General features: G+C 49.6%; 1 protein-coding gene across 1 annotated transcript in view; it reads right to left on the reverse strand.

Moving 5' to 3' along the window:
• Positions 1 to 223: 223 nt before the first annotated feature.
• Positions 224 to 21,795, reverse strand: part of ZNF362 (zinc finger protein 362) — a 27,671-nt gene continuing 6,099 nt past the window's right edge. The window contains exons 4-9 of the mRNA XM_011955657.1: positions 21,190 to 21,271; positions 17,985 to 18,318; positions 16,632 to 16,856; positions 5,969 to 6,047; positions 5,682 to 5,840; positions 224 to 2,004 (exon numbers count right to left, since the gene is read on the reverse strand). Of these exons, the coding sequence (XP_011811047.1) occupies positions 1,888 to 2,004; positions 5,682 to 5,840; positions 5,969 to 6,047; positions 16,632 to 16,856; positions 17,985 to 18,318; positions 21,190 to 21,271 (996 nt within the window). The 3' untranslated portion in view covers positions 224 to 1,887. The remainder of the gene's footprint in view (positions 2,005 to 5,681; positions 5,841 to 5,968; positions 6,048 to 16,631; positions 16,857 to 17,984; positions 18,319 to 21,189; positions 21,272 to 21,795) is intronic.

Below are 21,795 nucleotides of genomic sequence, written 5' to 3' on the forward strand. Positions count from 1 at the left end.
CATGATCCTCAGCAAAGAGCCTCTCTTGGTTTGCTGCCCACTTCTTAGGGAGTTGTGAGGCAATCAACATAAAGCACTCAGTTCAGCACCTGGAGTGAGGCCAGCCCACAGGGAGGCCACTTCCTTCCTTCTCCAAGTCTGGGGGGCGGGGGAGGGGAGAGGAGCAATGGAAAGGTGCCCCCCAGCCCTGCCCTCGCACAGAGCACGCCAAACACCACTGCCACCCGGGTGCAGGTACAGTTTATTCTTCACAACAGAGAAATACAAAGAGCAGAGGGTTTGTAATTCCTTTGTTTCTTGCCCCCTTTAGTGTTTTCCCCCTACATTTGATTTTCATTTGCTCCCCACCCCCTTTTTTAAATAGAATGCAAACTACCTTCCTGAAGTGTCTGAGGGGCACCTGCCCTCACCTCCCTGCCTCCAAGATGCAGACTGAGAAGCCAACAGACTGTTTTTTCTTTTTTAATAAGGTAACTAGTTCTAAATATGGTGGCCTGGAGGTCCCATAGAAAAAGCAAAGGGGTGTTAACAGTATGTATAACAGCGTATTTACAGGGAGTAACATGCGGACAAAAAGCTACAATACTGAGTATCAGACGACGCAAGTCAAACAAAGGGCTGGGGGTGGGGGCAGAGAACCCCATGGGAAAAGAAACCCCAGGAAACGTTAAACTGGTAAATCAATGGCGAGTTAAGGCTTAAAAAGTGTATAAAAATAACACAGTTAATATTCAAAACGGAACTCCAGATACAGAATATATAGATGAGTTTCTGTCTAGTTTTCTTTTTTTTTCCCGGGGGGATGTAGGGGGCTTCTCCGGGCTCTGTACATGGTTCCTATATACACGGACACGCATGGCTTTCAGATTGGGGTGTGTCTGTGGGGGCTGGGGGCAAGGTCTGCTCCTGGGACCTGCCTCCCCGAGGATCCCTTCCCTGCTGAGGGGCCTAGGGCCTCGGCTGGGGATTCCCACTCCATGGCAGGGAAGACAAATAACCCCTCCCTGGGCACTGCCCCCATCTGGAGGAAATTCTGGAGGGAGGTCCCAGCCCCAGGCCCACTCCCTCCCCATCCCCCTGCCCACAGTCTGGCATGGTGGGAGAGGTAGCCGAAAGGTTTCCTGGCCAGCACCGAGGTAGACTGGGGTGGTCTTCAGGGCAGCAGGGGAGGGCCAGGTCTTACCCAGCCCATCCCCACCCCATTTCCCTGGGCCCACCACCCAGCCCATCACTGCACCCTTTGGTCCTGTGGATCTCCCGCCCCTCTCATTTCTGCCTCCTGAAGCTGCCGCACCCCTCTGCTCAGTGATGCCCGGGGCACAGCTCGAGGTGCGAGCCAGGCACTCAGGGGCGAAGGGCTCACTCCGGCTGCTTCCTGCCCTTCCCACCTGGGGGTCCCCTTTGCAGTCCAGAAACCCAGGCCTGAGCCTTCCCTCAAGACCTGAGGCCATGGCAAGAGAAGGTCCCACACTGCCCTCTGGTTCTCTGCGTCCATCTGTCCGATTCTTTAAATTTCTCGGTCTTAGCAGCACCAACTTCCTGGCCAATAAATATCTTTTCTGTTATTTCCAAAACAAACTTAAAAAAAAAAAAAAAAAACAGTGAAGCAAGTGAAGGGTGGGGAACAAAAAGAAAACGCAACAGAGAGGTTCAAAGTGCTCTGAGATCGTCTTTGGATGCCACCAAAACAGTCCAGAATCTTGCAGTTGGCCTGGCCGCCCCTGGACTGGACCAGGCAGGGCTTCTGCGGACCAAGCTTTCTGGAAGGTTGGGAAGGTGGTGAGAGAGCTTGGTGGTTCCTGGAGGGCCCCTGGAGGGAGTTGGGGCCTGGTGCTGCCTGGGTCTGTGTCCGCCAGTGGGCCGGGTGGGGCGGTGCCTCCAGTGGGCTCAGATGAGAGAGATTCGCACCGGGATGCCGGGGGACTCCGTCCTCTGGGGTGAGTGATGGCTCACCAGGTGCTCCACCACCGTGTGTTTGGACATGTGCTTCATCAGGTAGGTCTCCTGTGGGCAGGGGTGAGATTCAGAACAGGGAACCACCAGCAAGGGAGGGAGAAGAGGCTGCAGTTCCCACCAGCAGCCACTGGAGGGCTCTTAGTAGGCGGTCCAGAGGGTGGAGGACAGCCACAGCTTCGCAGGGTCAGTTGGGCATCGGCCATTGGTTCTAGAGACACTGCACTGCTGCCAAGGGTGAGTGCTGGCTGGAGAGCTCACCCCTCAGCAATGCCCACCTGTGGCTCCCCAGGGCCAGGTCTCCAGCCCCTTGCCACCGGGCTGTAGCTGGGTATACTGGCTGAACCTCAGCCCTGTCTGCCCAGTGGAGCACAGTGCCTGCATCTGGCTGGTGATCCCAGTGACAGTCAGCAGGACTGGGCATGAGCCTAGCTCTGCTGTTTCTTAGTGGTGAGAACCTGGACAAGTCATCTTGTCTCTCTGAGCCTGTTTCCTCCTCTGTAAGCAGGCATGGGGGAGGAACAACCTCAACAGGTTGCTGTGGTGACAGAGATCAAGCCCTTAGCATGGAGTAAGGGTTGAAGGTCTACTCCTGCCCTAGTCTCTACATTTCCTTTCCTTCCTTTATCTTTTTTTAAGGTCTCACTGTGTCGCCCAGGCTGGAATGCTGTGGCACAATCACAGCTCACTGCAGCCTCAACCTCCTGGGCTCAAGCAGTTCTCCCACCTTAGCCCTCCAAGTAGCTGGGACTACAGGTGGGTACTATCATGTCCTCCACTGGCTCTGCTGGATCTGACCTAAGGCACCAGGACTGGGCAGGTGAGGCTGTGACCCAGGGCTCACTGCAGGCCCAGAAGCTCTCACACTAAGCCACATCCTTCCAACTGCCTTTGCCAGAAGCAGAGGCGGCACTCCAACCTACCACTCCTTGACTTCAGACCTCAGTATGCTCAGAACCCAGCAGAGGAAGCCCTCAAATGTGGTGGCAACATGCTATCCAATACCAGAGGGAAGCAACCCGCAAATTCCTAGCTAGGAAACTATTCTTTAGTTGAATAAATAACAAAGAAAAAAAAGTGGGGGTAAGGGGACTTAGAGATTAAAAGATATACTGGCCCACTATGATGTAGGAATCTTATTTGGATCTTGATCTAAAAAGAATAATGTAGGCTGGGCGCGGTGGCTCATGCCTATGATCCCAGCACTTTGGGAGACCAAGGCGGGTGGATCATCTGAGGTCAGGAGTTCGAGACCAGCCTGGCCAACATGGTGAAATCCTGTCTCTACTAAAAATACAAAAGCATAGCCGGGCGTGGTAGCATGCGCCTATATTCCTAGCTACTCGGGAGGCTGAGGCAGGAGAATCGCTTGAACCTGAGAGGCAGATGTTGCAGTGAGCCAAGACTGCGCCACTGTATTCCAGCCTGGGGATAGAGCGAGACTCCACCTCGATTTAAAAAAATAATAATAATGTAAATATACCCAATCATGGCATTCATGAGACAAATGACAATGTCAGTGCTGAATGGGTATTTGAGTATTTGATAAGGACTTTGGTTAATTACTTTTTGGTGTTCCAAAGGTATTGTGGATATGCTCAAAAAAGGAGTCTTTATCATTAGAGACAAAGTGAAATGTTTAGAAATAGTATGATGTCTGGATTGTACTTCAAAAACTAGGAGTATGGATGAGGCAGGATTGGTTGATGGTACAGGAGGTTATGGAAAACTTGAGCATTGGAGATAGGCAGGGACGGACTGGAGATCAGCTAGCCAAGCAGGGGCTCCCGCTCACCCCTTTGGAGCCCTTTTCCCTGCAGATTCTGTCCTCTTTGCCTCTTGATCCTCCTCTGCCCTTTGAACTTCAGGGAAGAATAAATGTTACAGACTCAGCACTTAGCAAGTGGCAGCCCTAACTGGCACCTGACAAGTACTGCCAACAACCCCACCTACAATCCATGAATTCCCTCCAACCAGAGTGACCTTGCAAAAATACCTTCCCTGCCAGGCACAGTGGCACAACCTGTAGCCCCAGTTATTCTGGAGGTTGAAGCAGGAGGATCCCTTGAGCTCAGGATTTTGATTCCAGACTGGGCAACATAGCAAGACCCCATCTCTAAAATATACCAAAAAACAAACAAACAAACAAACAAATCTCCCTGACAGTCTCCTCCCTGTGGCTTCCCATTTCACCTCAAAAAATATCCAAACTTTCCTAACAGAGCCCCAAGGCCCCAACTGACCTAATTTCCTTCGAGTTCTTGTAACACGCCAAGTTTGTTCCACCTCAGGGGGTTTGCACTCAGTGTTCCCCTCTGAGGGCATGGAAGCTTCTTTCCCCTCTTTCTCCTCCTCATCCGATTATCCTTCAAGGCTTCATCTTAGTGGTGCTCCCCCAGGTGGTCAATCTGGACTCACCCCCCTTCCCAACTCCATTGTGTCCTCCTTGCTGTCCTTCAAAACATACTTTTATCACAGTGGTTCTCAATTGAGGTGATTTCCACCCCCAGGGACAAAGAGCCAGGACGAGAACCCAGGAGTGGCAGGGACAGAAGGAGTTCTCAGAGAGGACACAGAGGGGCAGAGTTTCAGGGCCATGCTGTCCCCCAGGATGCAGGACTTCAGAATGCAGGACAGCATGGCTCTGCAGCTCAGCCCCTCTGTGTCCTCCCTGGAGACATTTTGTGGCTGTCACCACTTGGGGAGGGGTTGGTACTGGCATCTAGTGGGTGGAGGCCTGGAATGCTGCTCAGAGCCCTGCCACGCGCAGGCCAGCGCCTACAGTGGAAAGGCCCGGCCCAAATGTCCATCTGGACTAGGGCCGAGAGGCTCTGCTTTACAGCAGTTACACAATTTCCCATCAAACAATTACGTGTGCACTTGTTTAATACTTGTCTCCAACAGTAGTTCTTAACTTCCCTGGGGGCAAAAAATAGATCTGTCTGGCTCATCATCCCAATGCCCAAGCACCAGGCAGAAGTGTTTAGTAAACACTGAGTGAATAAATAATGGTACTAGCTCAGGTTGATTTGGCACCACTCTGCCAGCCAACAGCCCTGTGAGTTCATCCATTTGACAGATGAGGAAACTGAGGCTCAGTGACCTCTATGTTGGGGATATGGGGACTGTTAACTAGAATATTAAATCGACCAGAAGCCCACACTCAAGTGACTCGCCTGGGGGTGAATGGTAGTTCTGGGTGCCGAAAGGCCCTCGTTTGGGGAAATTCCCACCCAGGGACGGGGGCTGAATGCTCTGAGCTTTCTGGGGGGCTCAGGCCTTTCCTGAGATGAGGGTGGCTGTGGACGTCACTGCGCCACCTTGTGGCCGTGGACGTCACTGCGCCACCTTGTGGCCGTGGTGGCAGTTGTGCAGTTATGGCACCAGCTTCCTGGGTGACAGGAAGGCCCTTCTCTCTCTGTAGCTGTGCAGAACAGGTGAAAAGCCTCCTGCCACTGCCATGAGTATTCCAGGGCCTTGGAGACTCAGGCTAAAGGTGAGCAGGAGGCTAGGGGCTTGGCCTGGGGTAGCTGAAACCAGAAGTGGGAAGCAAAAGCCCTGGTTCTACTGTTCCCTGTAATCTCAGGGAGTCACTTCCCTTCTCTAGGTCTCAATTTCTTTGTCTGGAAAATGGGAAGAGTCGGCACAGATCTAAAGAGGGGGAAGCAGCTGAGGCCTGGAAGAGGAAGTGGCTCCCCTGGGGCAGGGCACAGGCTGACTGGACTCACCGAGGTGTAGGCCCGCCCACACATGCTGCAGCAGTAGGCCTTGGCGTGCTTGATGGCATGGGCCGAGAGGTGGATCTGCAGGGAGGCGGAGTCCGAGTAGGCCCGGTAGCAGTTGGGACACTTGTAGGGCTTGTCCTTGTTGTGCTGGCGCTGGTGAGACTGTGGGGGCACAGCAGGGGGTCAGGAGAGGAACAGGGCTCCCCTGCCCCACCCCCTTCCCACGCTCCCTTGTGGGGGTGGCGGGGGCACCAGGCCACCTGGTGGGCAGAAGGCAGGCAGGCACTCACCTGGAGGTTGGAGAGCTGAGTGAAAGCCTTCTCACAGCCAGGATGTGGGCACTTGTAGGGTCTGTCGCCTGTGTGGATTCTGCAATGGGCAGCCCAGTAAGGTCGAAGTCCCTGACACACACCCCAAGACCGCTCCAGTCCCCAAGTCCTTACTCTGGCCCCTAAGCCTCTCAATCCCTACACTGCCCATGCTCCCCAAGGACCAAGAGTGAGCCCAGGCAAGAGCTGGAGACTTCAACGGCCATGGCTCCTCCTTCCTTTTCTGCTCTCCACTGCCAGTCTGATCAGAGCCTCCCGCTTCCCACAGGTCCCTGCTGTCCCCAGCCCACCACTAGAGCCCTGGTAGCAACCCAGTGCAGGCGTTGGAGGGGGCCTGATTTGACTGCCCCTCTCTTTCAAAAACCCCACACTACAGACCACACATTGCAAACACAGATGCACGGCTTTGTCGGGACCTTCCCTGCCCACCCAGCCTCCTTCCCCAAGAAGAAGAAGACATCTCCCTCTAATTGGCCCCGGACACTTATTTCCTGTCCCTACCCTATGTCAGGCACATGTCCGTGACAGCTACATGGTCACCCCAGCAAATGGGAGAATGTGGGACAGCACGGCCCTGAAGCTCAGCCCCTCTGTGTCCTTCCTGGGAGTTCCTTCTGTCCCTGCCACTCCTGGATTCTCATCCTGGCTGTTTACCAGCTGGGTGACCTTGGACAAACCAGTGAGCATCAGTTTCCTCATCTGCAAAATGGGTATAAAAATACAGTCCCTACCTCATCGGGCTTTGTGAAGATAACATCAGATAATGCATGTAAAGGGCTTAGCCTAGTGTTGCTACAAAGTAAGCACTCAACGTTTGCCAGTTATCATTACTCATTCATTCACATTCATTACATTGGGTACCCATGCCCCAGGCACTGTGCTAGGTATTTGGAATGTATCATGAACAAAACAGACAAAAGCTACTGCCTGGAGGAAATAAGCAACAAGTGTGAAATAAACAAGTAAATCACATGTAGAAGGTAGTAAGTTCTGTGGGAAGAACAACAAGATGGGGGGACCATGAATGCCGGGAAGAAGGGGTACAGTTTTAAATGGGGGTAAGGGACTCATGGGGAAGGTGACATTGGGGCAGTGACTTGAGAGCTGATGAGCCTATACCTGCCCAACAGCCCAGGTGAGGATGGGGTTGTGGACTGGGCGATGATGTCCACAAATGGAGCTCAGCAGCCTGGCATGCACTAATAGTGGGCTTCTCGGCTTTCTACACTCATGCCTTTGCACCATCTCCCTGGGCGTGTCTTCAAGCATCTATTTGGGCAAATCCGCTGTACCAAGCAGGTGGGCAATGAAATGCCATCTGGGCCTGAACCTTGTTTGCCTAATTTGTTGAGGAATGAAAGTGGAGGGGAATATCCAGATTTTACCAAAAGGGTGTCCACTCCTTCCTTCCAAGGCCCCAGCCCCTCTCACTGACTGGGTTTGCCATCAGCCCATCAACAAATTCATCAAAGAAACTAAAGCCCCTCTGGCCAGGCCCAGTGCTAGACTCAGGGACACAGGGTTGAGTAAGAAACATTCCCTGCTACCAATAAGCCCATTGGCTGCCATTATAAACATTGACAAAGTCCAAATTCCTTATATGTCATTCAAGCCTTCACCAGGTGGTCCAGCGTCCCCTCCCTGCTCATACACACCCTATGTCCTGGTCAGAGAATGACTCTTCCCTGCCAGCCGTATCTGATAAGTCTCCACACACCTCTGCTATGTCTGCATCCTCAGCACTGGGACCTCCCTGGCTCTTTGGCCCGGTAAGTGTCAGCTCATCCTTCTAGATATGTTGGCGAGTGGGGCTCTGCGGAATCTCCCGAGTGTACTGCTCACCCCACAGGCTTCCAGAGCACATTCCTCACCACAGAGCCAACCCCACTGGACCCTCGAGGCTGCCCACACTTCTCTACCTTGCTAGCTGGGGGATCCCGAGGGCAGAGACGGGCCCTAGTCTCAGGATCAAGGCCCAGGGTCTGGCCTTCCACAATAGCTGTGCCAAGAGAAGCTGAGCTGATGTAGTTCCGAGCACCCCTGTTCTACCTGCACATTTCTGGGTGTCACATTTCAGAATCCCACCCCAGGCCGCTGCACCCTGTCTCTACAATGGAAGGACCTTAAGGGTCATCTGGACCAACTCTGCCTGAGGCTAGCATCCTCTTCACTTCACCCCATCCTCATTCCCTCTAGAGCTGGGAAATTCGTTTAGTTAGGCTCCCTGTCACCTAACCCCTAAGGGTCCCCAGGACTCACGCCTCACGCTGCCTTTGTCTTAAACCCCACAACCCCTTCTCCCCTTGCCCTGAAACCCAGCCACAGTGGCCTTGCACTAGCTCCTCCAGCACTGAGCCCTTTCCCACCTCCAATCCTTTATCCAAGCTGTTCCCTCTACCAGGAACACCTGTCCCTCAGCTAACACCTGGCTAAAACCCAACTCCCGTTCTCAGCATAAAAGTCCCTTCATCAGGGCAGCCTTCCCTGACCCTCTAGACCAGGTCAGGCTCCCTGCGGCCCACCTCACAGGCAACGAAGACATCGGCTTCCCAGAAGTCTCTGCATGGGTACTTACTTTCTCCATGTGTGGTCACTGCGTTCCTTCAGAGGAACTCCCTTGGGCTCATTCCCTACCATCACCCCAGCGCCTGACATGGGCTCAGCACAGAGGGGATTCCATAAATAGACACAGACTCAATGAAGGCAAGCAAGTTCTTTCTCTCTGAAGTCAATCACTGACAAGACAAAGAGGTTCCACATCATCAGCGACTTCCATGCCCGGAGTGTATTTCACGAGGGTTTGCTGACTGACTGACTGACCAACAGTCCTCCAGAGGATTCGGGTTCTTCCTCAGGAAACAGGCAAGCCCTCTTGACCAGCAAGCTGCCTTTCTGGCCTCCTCCCATGCAAGTGCAACAACTGCCCAGCCTCCCCCTGGACTCCCAGCCTCAGCCTCTCCCCGCCAGGCCTCGGCACGGCTGAAGCTGCAGGGCTCTGACCTGTTCACAGCCCAGTCTGGCAGCCTCCAGGGTCTCCCTCTTTTTCCAGGACAGAGTCCATATCCACTTCCCCAGCTTGCAAGGCCCTTCACATTCTGGCCTTAGTTTCTAAGACCTCCTCCTCTGCTACTGTGCTCCCCGGAGGACCATCTTACCAACCTCCCCCAACATACATGCAGATGCAGCCTCCCAGCAGGCCTCGAGCCTTTGCTCATGCCATTCTTCCTCCAACTGGGGAGGGCTGCGGACCCCTCCGTACTCAACCCAGATGATCCCCCCCCCAACCTCCACCTCCTACTTCCCTCTCTCAAGGAAGTTTCCACATCTGCCATCCTCCCAGGTCACAGTGGCAGGGGCCTGCCTCTGCCCGCTCCTGTGTCCCTGTGCATGGCACCCAGCATGGGTCTGGCTCAGAAAAAGCTTCAGGGAGCAACTGTTGGATAAGGAAGGACCATGCTGCCTGTTCTTTTGGCCACAAACCTCTTGTCTTCAGTCCCTGAACTTCAAGTCAAGCCTAAGCCCTCAATTCTAACATCAGAACCCTCTCTTTGTAAGGCATCTTCCCACTAGGGGAGCACCCAGCCCCAGCTCCCACATCTGTGGTGATGGGAAGTCCACCTTGACTCTAGGTGGTCACTCTTCTTTTTTTTTGAGATGGAGTCTCGCTCTGTCGCCAAGGCTGGAGTGCGGTGGCACAATCTCCACTCACTGCAAGCTCCGCCTTCCCAGTTCAAGCAATTATCCTGCCTCAGCCTCCCAAGTAGCTGGCCCGTGCCACCGTGCTCAGCTAATTTTTTTGTATTTTTAGTAGACCACTATGGTTCAAGACCGTGTCAGCCAGGCTAGTCTCGAACTCCTGACCTCAATAATCTGCTCACCTCAGCCTCCCAAAGTGCTGGGATTACAGGCATGAGCCACAGTGCCTGGTTGGTGGTCACTCCTCTTTAGGCAGCACAAGGAAGCTGAGCTGAAGCTAGTGGCCCTGGACTACCCCCCTCCACCCTCCACTGTCCTAGTTCCACCCAGGGGCTCCAAAGACTTGCTCTGCTCTCTTGCCTGGCACTGCCACCCCCATGTGCTTCTTCTGCCTGATGCCCCAGCCCCTTCCTTCTTTCTGAACTAGGCTGCTCCTTGGTGCACTGCACTCCAATCTTGCTTCTGCTCCCTCTTAGCTGGGTGACCTTGGGCAGGTGACTCTGCCTCCCTGAGCCTCAGTTTCCCCCTCTCTAAAATGGGGATAATAATAAAGAAATTTAAGAATTTAAAGGGTATTCATAAATATTTTTGCAGTGTTAGTTTTTAATACATTAATTTCTATTAAGTTAAGCAACTTATGAAAACAAAGAGGAAATATATTCAGTGTTTCAATAAAATTATTAAGGATTCATGAATTATCACTTTTATTTCTCAGCCATGAGATGGCTTCAGGCATGCCGTGTTTTTTAACTAAAACAATGGCCATAGATATATGAAAATTAAATATTCCTTGAGAGGATTCCCCCTCTGTGGCATTTTTCAAATTCATTATCTCTTATGAAGAAATAACAAATTCACACCGCACAGGGATTTTATGGACACGCTGTATATTAAAACACCTTAAGCAGGACCTGGCACACAGAAGTTCTTTAACAAGGAATAGTTGTCATTGTTATTAGCATTATTATCAGACTTAAAAAAACTAAAATGACACTTTCCTCTGCTGCAATGATCATTAGGCATGTACATAACATCGCCCTGCCAGGAAAAGAAAAACAAAAACAAAACCACTTTGCACCCTGAATAAACAAACAGACAAATCCAGAGTCACTCTGTCTAGCTCTAGTTCACAAATAGATAGAACTTTCAGCCATTTCCTATAACTGACTAACTTCCTCCCAAAACAATGGTTTGTTTGTTTGCTTGTTTAGATAGGATCTCTGTCTCCCTGGCTGCAGTGCAGTGGCGCGATCTTAGCTCACTGCAGCCTCTACCTCCTGGGTTCAAGCAATCCTCCCACCTCAGCCTCCTGAGTAGCTGGAACTACAACACATGCTACCACACTTGGCTAACTTTTTAATTTTTTGTAGAGATGGGGGTCTCAACGTGTTGCCCAGGCCAGCCTCAGGCTCCTGGTCTCAAGCCCAAAACAATGTTATCCCTGACTCCCGCACTGTGATATCTGCCAGTACAGACAACCCTTACGCATACACTAACTGCACGAGACAATGCTGGTTTTCTACCACGATCAGACTAACAAGAACAGAAAATGTTCTGTTTTCTCTATAAATCCATGTGGTGTTTATTATGTAGAGGGCTGATCCTTCTGAAGCCTGGACTTGTGCAATACTTCGCAAGTCTCTCACTTTGCTTGTGCCTTCCTTTCACGCTGCAGGCCCATTAAGATGCTCCAGTGCCACTCAACTGCCTCACTCCGACCGTCCTACCAAGCACATCCTTCTCAGCTCCTAGGGCGGATCTTGCTTTGCCCTCTTGCTAACTCTACCTCTATTGCTTGACCGGGGCTGGCTCTGTTTTGGACATGACCTTCTTTTACGCCCTTGAATAGTGGCTGTAACATTGGGAAGATGGATTTGATTATATGATCTGATGCCTGGTTCTCTGCCAAGGGACAAACAAGTAGGAAAGGGCCTCTGTCAAATAGAGGACAAGGAATCTGGAATCTGGTTGCTTCTTCAGCTTTGGCTTTGTTTGTTTGTTTGTCTAGAGAATGCTGGGTGTTCTGGGCATGTGGGACACTCGCCTCTTTGCCACTGAGTTAGGATACATTAGTTTAATTATATGTGCCAGCGTCTAGTGACTTAGAAACTATCTTCCAATGCTGATAGAATCCTCTTTTGTTGTTTGTTTGGTTTCCTGCCATTATGAACTCAAATCAGTCCAAAAGAGGTGGGGGGGAAATTGTGCCCTCAGGAATGGAGAATAATCCCTGAGTCAAAGAACATTCTGGCAAAATACTCTCCTCTCCTTCAAAGGCCTGTTAATTTTTTGTTGCTTTTTTTTGGTCATGTTCTTAAATAATATTTTTAAACAAAGTCTACTTCTTGAAGAAAAACAAAACAAAACAGAATTCTTCATCATTATTATCACTTGCTCCTGTGTTTATTCGCTTGCCTGTTCCCTCAACTTTGTGCTGTCGCCTTTCTCAGATCCAGGTCCCCGATTCAGAAAGATAAAACTGCTAAGGTGCAAATGCAAATGCAAATGCTCTTGGTGTTTCCAGATGGCTGCTGGGCAACACCAAAGACTTGCTTCCTTGCTTTACAAAAGGAGGGATGCTTACAATGATTGGGTTTTATATTCCTCTTTTTTTGTTGTTTTTTTGTTTGTTTGTTTTTTGAGACAGAGTCTTGCTGTGTCACCCAGGCTGGAGTGCAGTGGTGCGATCTCAGCTCACTGCAACCTCTGCCTCCCAAGTTCAAGTGATTCTCCTGCCTTGGCCTCCTAAGTAGCTGGAATTATAGGCAGCCGCCACCACACCTGGCTAATTTTTGTATTTAGTAGAGACAGGGTTTCACCATGTTGACCAGGCTGGTCTCAAACTCCTGACCTCAAGTGATCCACCCACCTTGGCCTCCCAAAGTGCTAGGATAACAGGCATGAGCCATGGCACCTGGCTTATATATTCTCCATATTTTTAATTAGCCAAACACTAGAGTGATAGCTGCCCTATGAAGTCTGTAGCATAAGAAAGTTGACAAAAAGAGAAACTCAACCTCCCTGGGTTAATTTCATACATACATAAACATATAATATGTATAATATATGTTCTTGTGCACTTTTTAAGATGGACCAAAAAAACCTAATCTAATGCACAGAGGGTGGCATAATAGGCATCAACAAAGACATTTCTTTAAAAAGATTTTGTCTCTAGATTTAAAATGCCCTGAACAATTAGTGATAACGCTCTATGGGATTAAAAGACCCTGAAGATGGGCCAATGTGCTTGCTGCCGATGACATGTTTTTTTTGTTGGTGAGATGGGGTCTTGCTCTGTCACCCACGCTGGAGTGCAGTGGCACAATCTTGGCTCACTGCAACCTCTGCCTCCCGGGTTCAAGTGATTCTTCTGCGTCACCCTACCAATTAGCTGGAACTACAGGCGTGCACCACCACACTCGGCTAATTTTTGTATTTTTAGTAGAGATGGGGTTTGACCATGTTGGCCAGGCTGGTCTCCTGACCTCAAGTGATCCGCCTGTCTCAGCCTCCCAAAGTGTTGGGATTACAGGCGTGAGCCACCGTGCCAACCAAACATGTTTTTAATATGAAAAATTGATCATGCATTATACCTTCATAAAAGACTTTATTGTCCTCCATTGTGATATTGTTGATTATTATAATTAACTAACCGGAATCATTTGGTCTAATCAACAGGTCTGATTTTTACCCTCACACTTGCTTAAAGGCCTCTGCTTCAAGCTAGAATAGACAAATGCATACAGACTGCCACGCTGACATCCTATTCTTGACCAGACACTGCCAGAGGCCAAGGTGGACTCCAAGAGTCCTTGGTCCAGAAGTAGATAACTGTGAAAGCGGGCTAACTAACCCACGATCAGAGGAACAGGAATTATTCCCCAGGACTGGATGAAACTGCTTTTACCCTTAATGTTCTACTAATGTTCTAATTTTCCAAAAGTCTTTTTTTTCCTTTAATCTGTCTCTAATCCTCAATTTAGGAGGCTGTATTCAATAAACTGGAATAAAATATTCCTAAAATGGTGCCTTCTTCCAAGTAACTCTTCAGAATTCTGGGGGTGAGGGTGGGAGGGGGACTATAAAAACCTAACATAGATATGAAATAATAAATCATCAAGGAAATGTTGAAATAATCATTCTATTGAAAACAACAAATGTAATTGGCCTTATCTACAAAACTGCTTGGAATAATTGCTAAAACCTCTTCAAAGTATCTTTGCTGAGACCCTTTTCTTTTACGATCATTAGTTCTGTAAACAGGATCTGTAAGAATCCGTCCTCCTTCCTAACAGGATATAACTGGGTAAATCAAATTTGTAACCATGGCTGTGCCAGAAATGTCACATTTAAAGACGAATTTCATTTAATTAGGCATGACAAGTCTGAGAGTAAGAAACAAGGTCTGCACTTCAAAATGGGAATGAGGGCTCCCCGGGCCTCCAGGAAACCAGACTGGACCTGCTCTACGGCTTGTGGAATTTCAGCCTTTAAGGTTATGAAAAGACATCAATCTCTGCATGTCCAGAAACACTGACAAACAAAGATTCTCCAAAAAGAGGGTATCCCCCACATTACACGTTGTATAGGCACAATCTGGCAGAGGTGAATTGGATGGTTCTAGGTTCCTGATCTCTAATAATATAAAATTTTTCCACACCGACACACACACACACACACACACACACACACACATACACACACACACGCAGTTCTGGCCTGGGGGCCTTACAAAGTCTCCTAACAGAGTTAACTCTCAAGCTTTTCTATCACATGCTCTAATTTTAAGAACCATACAACCGGGAGGACTTTATCAATCAACACCTTGTTACATACATCTCTGTACATAAACCTGGGCAAATTTTTTAAAAATCAAAGTAACAACAAAATCAGAAAATTTCTGAAACAAACTTATGTGCTCAGATGTGTGCCTTGGGAATCACGGCAACGAGAAAACAGACTGACATCTGGCCCTGCTGCCACTGTACCATTTTATTCTTTTATTTTTTTTTCTTTTGAGACAGGGTCTCACTCTGTCACCCAGGCTGGAGTGCAGTGGTGCAACTTGGGCTCACTGAAGCCTCGACATCCTGGATTCAAGCAATTGATCCTCCCACCTCAGCCTCCCAAGTAGCCAGGAGTACAGGCATGCACCATTACTCCCAGCTAATTTTGTATTTTTCTGTAGAGATGGGGTTTTGCCATGTTGCTGGTCTCGAACTCCTGAGCTCAAGCGATCAACCCACCTCAACCTCCCAAAGTGCTAGAATTACAAGCATGAGCCACTGAGCCCAGCCTGCCACTTGATTCTTACTATCATACTCACACATCATGTCCCAAAGTCAGAGAAATAGACAAGGCAAAACATCTTGCACCCAGGGATAAAGGATTCAAAGACAATGGAGATAAACGAATAAATGACAAAAACAAAAAAAGCAAATAAAAGATAGAGCCCTTCTCATGGTGGCACACGCCTGTGATCCCAGTTACCTGGGAAGCTGAGGAGGCAGAGGTTGCAGTGATCCGAGATCATGACACTGCACTCCAGCCTGGGCAATAGAGTGAGACTCTGTCCCCAACCCAAAAAAAAAAAAAAAAGAGCCCTTCTGTATAGTATTGGTCCTCAAAACAGAAAAAACCTTGAGTTCTTTCTGTAAATTACAAACTCCACAAACTCCACAACAAAAAACAGTTTTATCCCTGACTTTTACAATGCTGATATTGACAAACACGTGCCAATGCTCACACAGATGATCTCTCACATGTGAGAAAATGGTGCTGCTTCCCCTCTGAGTAGATGAACTACAATCTTGGTAATCTTTGGCTCGTTTTTAAAAATACCAATGGTATTTTTATTTTGTGAGCCATTCTTTCTGATGGCTATGCCCTCCTGCACAAACTTTTCTTTCTTTTTTTTTTTTCTTGAGACAGAGTTTCACTCTTGTCATCCAGGCTGGAGTGCAATGGCGCAATCTTGGCTCACTGCAGCCTCCACCTCCTGGGTTCAAGCGAGTCTCCCGCCTAAGCCTCCTAAGTAGCTGGGATTACAGGTGCCCACCACCACACCCAGCTAATTTTTGTATTTTTAGTAGAGACGGGGTTTCGCCACATTGGCCAGGCTGGTCACGAACTCTTGACCTCAGGGGATCCGCCCGCCTCAGCCTCCTAAAGTGCTGGGATTACAGGCGTGAGCCACCGCACCCAGCCACAGACTTTTCTTAAAGCATTTATAGCTTTGAATCTCCCTTTCACACACTCAACTAAACTGTATGCCCCATGAAGGCAGAGATTTTCATCCATTTTGTTCCTTGCTGTATCCTCAACATCTAGAATAGTGTCTGTCATAGAGTAAAAGTTTCTGTAAGTATTTGTTAAACGGACGAATCATATGCTCTGTAAAAACCAGTTATATTTATTCCAAAATATTTAATAATTGCTTATTTTGTGCCACAAACTGGGGATGTGGAAATGGAAGAGACTGAGCTCTTGCCTTCAAGAACTCCCAGTAGACTGAGTGAGGTGGGCAGATAAACAGATGTGGGCGTGCCAGCCTACCACTGCTATGATGGACATGCACAGAGCCCTGTGGGGACACAGAGGTTGGGTCCCTTACCCAGCTAGAGCAATCAGGGAGGGCTTCCTGGAGGAAGCTAGACTGAGCGATGACAAGGGGATGGCCAGAGAAACAGGGAAAAGTAGGAGGAAGGTGTCTCTGGTAAAGGACATAGCATGTGCAAAGACATAGAGATGAGAAACAGTGGGGATGGGGTGCAGTAACAACAGCTAAGGCCAGTGAGGTCCTCAAGGGCCGTGACCCTGAGGGCAATGGGCACCTGGAGAAGGTCCTTGCCCCTCCTTGCACTGGCTCTATGTGCCAGGCCACAGGTGCTGAGTTGGGCTGCAGCAGGGCAGCAGGCAGGTCGCTCACCTGGTGTGCTGCTGGAGGTGGGAGAGCTGCCGGAAGGACTTATCACAGTAGGAGCAGTGGTAGGGCTTGACGCCCAGGTGGATGCGCAGGTGCTGGGCCAGGTAGGAGGCGTTGGCAAAGGACTTGGAGCAGTGCGGGCACTTGTGGGGCTTGGCCTCTGTGTGCGACTTGGAGTGGATCTGCATCTCCGACTTGGTGAAAAAGGTCAGCGGGCATACCTTACACCTGTGGAGCAAGAGGCAGGTTCACACGCGGGAAGACTCCCCCAGCCTGTCCATCTCAGGGGAGGTCTTCTACATCAGAGAGACCTTACACCTGGGACAGTTTTTTCCTGTGAGGAGCCCAAGAAGCACAGGCCCACCTGGGAAAGACGAGACAGTCTCCCAGCCTGGGCACCCTTAAATCTGGAGGAGGAAGCTCTTGCCTGGGGGAACATTACAGAGCCCGGGGCATAGGGTTATACCTCAGAGGGAAGACAGGCCTGATCCTGGTGAGGCTTTGCCCAGGGCTACATCCCATGGTTCTGGGGAGGAGGCTCTACCACGTGAAGTAGTTCTCAACCAGGCTGCTCATTAGAATCATCTGGGGAGCATCTAAGAAATACCAACGCCTGCCCCACCCTCCACACCCTCCACCCTCAAAAAATTAACTCAGAATTCCTAGAGATGCAGCCCTGGCATCTGCATTTTCTGAAAGCTCTTCAGGTGATTCTTTAAAATTTTGGTGGTGGTGGTTGTTGTTTGAGACAGAGTCTCACTGTGTTGCCCAGGTTGGAGTGCAGTGGCCCGATCTCAGCTCACTACAGCCTCTGCCTCCCGAGTTCAAGTTATTCTCTTGCCTCAGCCTCCTGAGTAGCTGGGATTACAGGGGCGCACCACCAGGCCCGGCTAACTTTTGTATTTTTTGTAGAGATGAGGTTTCACCATGCAGGCCAGGCTGGTCTCAAACTCCTGACCGTAGGTGATCCACCCACCTTGGCCTCCCAAAGTGCTGGTATTACAGGCATGAGCCACTGTGCACGCCCTCTTCAGGTGATTCTAAGGTGGCCAGGGTTGAGAACACTGCTTAAAGGGAGGAGGAAACCGACTCTCACAACCCCAGGCTGTGGGGGCGGCTGCCAGGCACAGGCCACACCTAAGGGTCCAAAGCTGTATTCCCCTACCCAGCAGCCCTCCCCGAATCGGGACTTGGGATGTGGGTGGGGCTCTCCAGAAGGCCCCGCCCCTCTGGAACCTAGCCCTGCCCCCTCGGCCCAAAGGGTCCGTTTGAGCCCCACTGCTGGGCTCCTGGAGCAGCTCTGGCTCAAGTCCCAGCCCCAAGCCCACTCGGACCCCATCCCGCCGAGACCCCCACCTGTACGTCTTGCCCTCCTTGGCAGTCTCGCCCGAGGCCAGGATGGGGTAGGGGACTACAAGGACAGGCGGACCCCCCGGGTTCTCCGCCTTGATCTTTTTGCGGCCGCGTTCGGACTTGGGGGGGCCAAGCAGGCCGTGGCCCTGGATTGTCTTGATGGAGTCCAGGAGAGGGGGGCTGGTGATCCCTGAGATGAGGGTGGGGGACGAGGCGATGAGGCGGCTCTGGCTGGTGGTGGTGGGTGTGGACGGGGTGCTGGTACCCGTGCCCGTGCCTGTGCCCGCGCTCGACTCAGAAGTGCTCACAGCCGGGGTCCGGGTGGACAGCCCCAGACCTGCGAAGACAGGCGGGTGGGGGTATGGGTGAGGGGAGCTGCAGAGGCCAGCTCGGCTGCCCACCCAGCTGTGTGATTTTGGCAGGCGAGTACCCCCTTAACGTTCATAAGTTACCACCCAGGGGTAACTAAATGAGACCTTGTGCATGTGTAAGATGCCTTAGGCACCTTAAGATTAAATTGAGTTATATAACAGAGGCACTTCGGAAAAATTCAAACTATAGAAAAAGACTGAGGCACAAAGAAGTTCACTGCTGTCTTATTTATAACAGCAAAATTTTAGAGGCAACTGAAATATGCAACATTAGGAAGGGGTTCGGTAAACAGCGATTAATTGCCTCTACTGAACTGCCCATTGAAAAGGAGGTTATGTTTGTTTAAGCAAACTACATATGTACGCACAGAAAAAATAAGTAGGAAAGAATGTGCCAAAATGTGATATGGATGGTAGACTAGGAGTAATTTTTTTTTTAAAAAAAGAAGCTTAACTGTATTTGATTCGACAATGAGAGTTTTAAAAACTTCTGTAGTAAAAGTTATTCTTTTAAAAATGAGAGGACTAGAAACATTTATAATATCAACTGAAGCAGACAAAAAGATGAAAATGGTATCTATTGTGTGGTTCTAACTACGTTTATTTTTCTTTAAAAAAAAAGCTAAAAATTTGTGCATTGAAAAAGATAATGTCAAGTCAGCAGCAGAATGTTTTGTATCACACACTGGTGGTGGAAGCATACATTTGCAAAGCCTTAATGAAGGGTAGTCTGGCAACAGCCATTAAAATTTAAACATGGCCAAGCACGGTGGCTCACACTTGTAATCCCAGCACTTTAAGAGGCTGAGGTAGGAGGATTGCTTGAGCCCAGAAGTTGAAGACCAGCCTGGGCAACGTGGCAAAACCCTGTCTCTACAAAAATTACAAAAATTAGCTGGGTGTGGTGGCGTGTGCCTGTAGTCCCAGCTACTAGGGAGGCTGGGGTGGGAGGATCACTTGAGCCCCTGAGGTCAAGGCTTCAGTGAGCTATGATCATGCCACTGCACTCCAGCCTGAGTAACAGAACAAGAACCCTATCTCTTAAAAAATAATGATAATTAATTTAAGCAAATTTTAATGTACATAACTTTTGGCAGAGTAATTCTACTTCTAGAAATTTACAATAAAGAAATATTCCCACATGAGCATAAAGACGTGTGTACAAGTCCATACAAAATTGTGATCAGACAAAATTGAACACAACCTGTTTGTCCTCAGCATGAGCTTTGTAAAGAGCTGTGGTCCACTCTCATTAGGGAGAACTGCACAGCCACTAAAACAAGATCGATGTGATGCAGTGACAGAGAGAGAAGGTCGAAATGTGCTGTCCGGTGAAAAAAGCCAATCACAGACATATGAGGTCATCTATTTTAAAGAACACACACTCAAACTACATACGTAGTTTGGACAAGATATATGTGCATATGTAAACGCACAGGAATAGATCTGAGAAGAGACACATCAAACTGCTAATTGTGGTCCTCTCTAGGGAAAGAGAAGAATTTTTTGGTAAAGGAGATTTTCCTACTTTGTCTATCTGATTCTATATTATTTGAATCTTTTACCTAGTGAATTTATCCATTTTTAACATCTGTGATTAAAGGACAAAATAAATTATAAACATGAAAATTCTCACAACAGTAGGATTAAGGCTATTTTTTCTCCTTTCAGCTTATCGGCAATTTCCAAATTTTCTATAATGACTATGTATTACCTTTATAATAAAAAGTGGAACAAATATGTTTATGACAGAATGGTGAGTAGGAAAAGCAAGTTAAAACCATGGGTACAGCCCTACCACAAGCTCAGCAAAACACACACGAATCTTGAAAAACAAAAAATATGGCAAAGGAAGGAAATGGACCAAGAGCCTCTCTGAGCTGCTGGGTTGGGAGCTGGGGATTATGAATGATTTTTTTGTTGCTAGTTTCTCTTCTTTCCAAATGTCCCTTAATATGCTTATATTACTTTTTTAATATTACTTTTGTAATGGAAAAAATAAATTTAATAAAATCATAGTAACGGGGGATATGCAGAGTGCAGCTGGGGCCTGGATAGGTTTACCAGGCCCTGTAATTCTTGGGTGACTCTGGGAAAAGGCAGGAGTGAAGGAAAGAGGCAGAATCACCTGGCTGGCAGCAGAGGTGACGGGGGAGGAACAAAGGCCCAGCCACTGTGATCTCCCAAGAAAGCCTATTCACCAGGCTCCAAGGAGGGCCTCCGGTGGCTCCAGCCCCTTGACATTACCCCAGGATGTCCCCCTGGCACCCCAGCCTCAACCTATCCAAGACTTAGCTCACATCTTTCCCCAACCCTGTTCCTTCTCCAGGGATTTCATCACAAGGGCAGTGGCCCGGGAGTCTCCCTCACCTCCTGCCTCCCCTCACACTCCTACATCCTGTCCTCTTGTCTCCCACAATGTATCTCAGATCTGTCCACTTCTCTCTATTCCCACTACCACCGCATTGCCCAGGTCACCACACTCCTGAAGATCTCCCTGCTTCTATGCTTACCCCCTGACAACCTTGTCTCCACCTAGCAGCCAGACTGGGTTTTCTCAACCCATATCTGAGTGTTTCCTCCCCTACTTAAAAACCTTCAGTGGTCCCCCACTGCCCAAGGGTCAAGTGCAAACTGCTTTGTGGCCTACAGGGCCCTTCTTAATCTGGTCCCTGCTTCCTTGAAGCCTCAGCAGAACTGAGTATCAAAACAGAGTGAAGACACGGGCTCCAGAGCCACACTGCCAGCCTCTGCCTCTTACTAGCTGTAAACCGTGGTTGCACGTGGCTTTACCTTTCTCTGCCTCAGTTTCCTCATCTGTTGAATAGAGACATTACGGTGAACTGCATGAAACTGCTGTTTTTCTAAGTCAAAACGGTCCGGTGTTCCACCTAATACCAACAGCACACACCTCACAGGCTGCCGGGAGTAAAATGAACACCGGTGAACAGACACGGGCGCTCCACTGCAGCTAGTTGCCACCATCACCATCATCATCACCATCTTCTAGGCCTTCCCACCCCAGACGGTCTGTCCTTCTCTTGCTTCCTACACACATATTCCCTCCGCCAAATGCGGTTCCCTCTTCCTGTCCCATTTCCCTGGTTTGTTGCCAACCTTTCCTTGCGTTCCTTTGGCTCTTACCCCCCAAGTCTGGTCGTTCTCTGGGTTCCCAAAGAATCTCAGGATTTCCAAAGTTCTATATTGGGAACCTAACTTTCCTGGTGAGCCCCATGGAACAGTGACCCGCTCCTGTCGTGTCCATTGCGGGGAGAAGGGTCCTTCCAGTACAGGGTCGTTGGAACTCCGGTGCTGTGGCTCGTCGGGGCCATCCCCGGCACCCCAAGCTTTGCGCCCTACCCCTAGGCCCTGCCCGCCCTGCTCTCACCTAGCAGGGTCCCATCCTCACCAAGTCCCCTCTACGCCCGCCCCCTCCCACCCAG

Source organism: Colobus angolensis, unplaced genomic scaffold (assembly GCF_000951035.1).
Source record: "Colobus angolensis palliatus isolate OR3802 unplaced genomic scaffold, Cang.pa_1.0 Scaffold4, whole genome shotgun sequence".
In the NCBI taxonomy this organism is placed as follows: Eukaryota; Metazoa; Chordata; class Mammalia; order Primates; family Cercopithecidae; genus Colobus; species Colobus angolensis.